The sequence below is a fragment of the Thalia democratica genome, chromosome 5, assembly GCF_965202585.1.
Source record: "Thalia democratica chromosome 5, ktThaDemo2.hap1.1, whole genome shotgun sequence".
NCBI lineage: Eukaryota > Metazoa > Chordata > Thaliacea > Salpida > Salpidae > Thalia > Thalia democratica.
Window position 1 is genome coordinate 67,708,880 of NC_139169.1, and position 3,300 is coordinate 67,712,179.

General features: G+C 28.5%; 1 protein-coding gene across 1 annotated transcript; it reads left to right on the forward strand.

Annotated features, from left to right (window-relative positions):
• Positions 1-1,190: 1,190 nt before the first annotated feature.
• On the forward strand, positions 1,191-1,862 carry LOC145836780 (uncharacterized). The gene has a single exon (XM_082944553.1). It carries the CDS (start codon positions 1,191-1,193, stop codon positions 1,860-1,862), a length of 672 nt encoding a protein of 223 aa, XP_082800679.1.
• The last annotated feature ends 1,438 nt before the right edge of the window (positions 1,863-3,300 follow it).

Consider the following 3,300-nt stretch of genomic DNA (forward strand, 5'->3'; position numbering starts at 1 on the left):
TTATTTCACAAGTGCAAATATCTAAAGTTTTAGAGATACAAAATGTTTATTAGTTACGATTTAATTTTTGTACTTGTTTAAAAAAAAAGTTATTAGTTACTACTTTGGTATAGCTGAAAAAGTGTACTTTGCACAAATAATTTAGTTTTACAAATTTTTAGCTTAATTTTTTTTTCTCTTCTTAAAATTATTCAAAAACGTTTTGAAATTAGTTTTAAGTTTAACATTTAAAAAAAAAACTTTAAGCTAAGAAACTATGGATCCGCTTGCGACTTGGAACTTTTTTTTTTAAACCGATAACCTTTAGTTATCTCTTTGCTGCATTTTAAATTTTTATAAAATTCACACCTAACTAACTTTTTGGTAAGGACTCAATAGATCAGAAGATTTCTTATAACTATTTATTAGCTATAAAATACTAAGCCAATAATAAAAAGCTTTGTTTTTAATTAAATGTTTACATTGTTAATAACTTTTCAGATCAAAACATATTATTTATGCTCATCTATGTTAATACCATGGAGAACTGTTCACAAAACACTAAGCTGTCTTCCGTATTTTTATTTAAAAATTTACTGTTTTCTTTCAAAGTCAAAATTGTACTTCTAAAATTGATTTATCTGCAGATTAAAATAGTCTTTTAGTTTTACAGAAAAAAGGAAATTATCTGGAAAACGTTTTGTAACTAAAATGCTGCCAATGATAATTAGTAGTATATTTACTATTTGCATACTTAAAAAATGACAGTTAGAAAAACATTCAAAAAATTAAATAAAAAACTTTTAGTGAAAGGCGGTTGTAGTTTTTGAGTTTGAGACAGAACATGTAAAACTAGTATCAGGTTGAATTTTTACTATTCTTAAATTTAGTATGCAGCTTTATTACTGTTTATTTTCGTATTCGTCTTTTTTTTTTCGACAGACTGACAACGGACGATTCATGGTAAAGAAGATCGATGGTTTGAATAATTAAGATGAGTTCGTTGCAGATGAAAACATACCAAGATATTTGATTGCACTTGAAAGAGTAGAGAAAAGTAAAAATATCTAATTTTATTCGCTTGCTTAAATAATACAAGTTTTTTTTAAATTGCGTTACTTAAAAATTTCTAACTGACTAACAACGGACCGAGTTTTAACCGAGTGGTTTGTTTGAAAGGAGAAATTTATGCAATAGCAGCAGGTAACTACATGTTTAAGGAAGACAAAACTACCATTGAAAAATACATTGCGAAAACGAATACTTGGGAGAAAGTTTCACAAATAGACGACAACGGAGGACGAAGTTCATTTTGCTGCTGCGCGTTCATGAACGAAATATATTTACTAGGCGGCCGTTACCGATGGTACGTGACCGACTCCTGCTTGAAGTTTGACGCAACAAGCCGCGCTTGGAAGGGAGTCACGGAGATGAGCGAAGCGCGCCAGCATGCGGCGTGCGCCGTTTTCCAAGGAAGAATCGTGGTTTGCGGCGGGGAAGATGACGAAGAAGAAAATTACTCGGAAACGGTTGAGTCGTATGACGTCATCACCGACACTTGGTCGCCGATGCCCAGCATGATGGAAAGCAAAAGCAGGCACAGCGCAGTTGCGGTGAGAAGCAAGTATTACGTCATCTGCGAACACGATTTTTGCGAGGTCTTTGACAGCGTTTGTAACAAGTTTGTTGCCTTAAAAGAACCGAATCTAAAATTTAGACGAGTGAGTAAAGCTGTTTCATTTGGCAGTAAAATTTTTGTGTTTCGTTTTACTCAACCTAGTTTGGTTGTTTATGATGTTGATAAAGACGAGTGGTCGGAGGAACTGTGTGAAATTACCAAAAATGTTCAATGTTTTTCCTGTACAGTTGTACCATTTTGTTAATAAATTTGAAGTATTAATTGATTAGCTAAGTGCAAAATAATTGTATAAATTGTACAGAAATCTAAGACAAAATTCATTCAAAAACATCTTTATTAAAGCAACAAACAAGTAAAATCGATTTCGGCTAACGCTTTTCAATTACTTTAGTTAGCAACTAATTTTAAGATTAAATTTTGAGTATATAAATAGTTAGAGGTTACATCAGAAAAATCAATTAACAATAATTAGCATAATTGAGCAAAAATTAATTAAACATTCACAATTCATAAATGCATATACAAAACAGTTTATCAGTAATTTAACTAAGATAAGCAACATTAAAAATAAAATAAAAATAAGCGACAAAATTCAAATAAAATCTATAACAACTTATAAAGATTAGATTTATAAACGTATTGTTGCTTACACAAATTAGGTTTACATGTTTTTATAAATAGAGATTCTAAAACACTTAGGTGATAATCGTTACGAGCTTTTTTACTCTTTATTTTCGTAATCGTCTTTTTTTTTCGACTGACTAACAACGGACGATTCATAGCAAAATGTTTTTATCATATTCGTTTAGATCAGAGTAGTACAGAGCTGTATGCAATAAAGAAGTTTAATATGACTAATAATTTAATTTTGCATAAAAACATGATAAATTATAAGGTACATTTTGTAGTAGAAATCAATTTAGAACACTTATAAATTGAATCATTCAAGTTAACTTAAAGATCGAAAACAAGTTTAAACTCACTTAAAAACAAAAAATACCCTACAAACTTGTAACTTTTTTAAAAGGCTCTTACTAAACTATTATACAAAAACATTCATATTTTTGATAGCAGATTGATAAAATAAAATTAAAAAAAAAACTAACAAGATAAAGTTTCAAACTTTATAATACAAAACTTTTAAAAAATTTATTATAATGTGTTTAAGGCTCGTAAAATCTTATATGGTATAAAAACCTACATTTTATGCAATAATGTAAAAAATAGTGTCTTATTTCTAGAAGTATAAATAGCATAAAGAAGAGTTACTCATTATTTTAAATCATTACTGGTTTATAATTAGTTTTATTGTTTGAGACAGCAAACGAAGGAAAAATACAAATGTTTTTACTCCATACATTTTTATCAGTTTAAATTTTTAGTATTATAAAAAAAACTAGGTAGCACAAAATTATAATTTCCTAAAACTTCAATTTTCTAAACGAAACTTTTAATAAAGTAAATATTTTGGAACATCAACACAATTATAAAAAAGTAAAAATCTTAAGAAATATTATGCACGCTTATCGAAGGAAAAAATCTAAAATAACTGAAGGTTTGTGCTTAATAAGAAAATTTTTCAAACGTCCTTGATAAAAGTAGGAATAGAATTCTACAAAAATTTACTAAAAAGGCATAAGCAGCGAAACTAAAACCGTCAATTGAAATTGAGACGTGCAGCA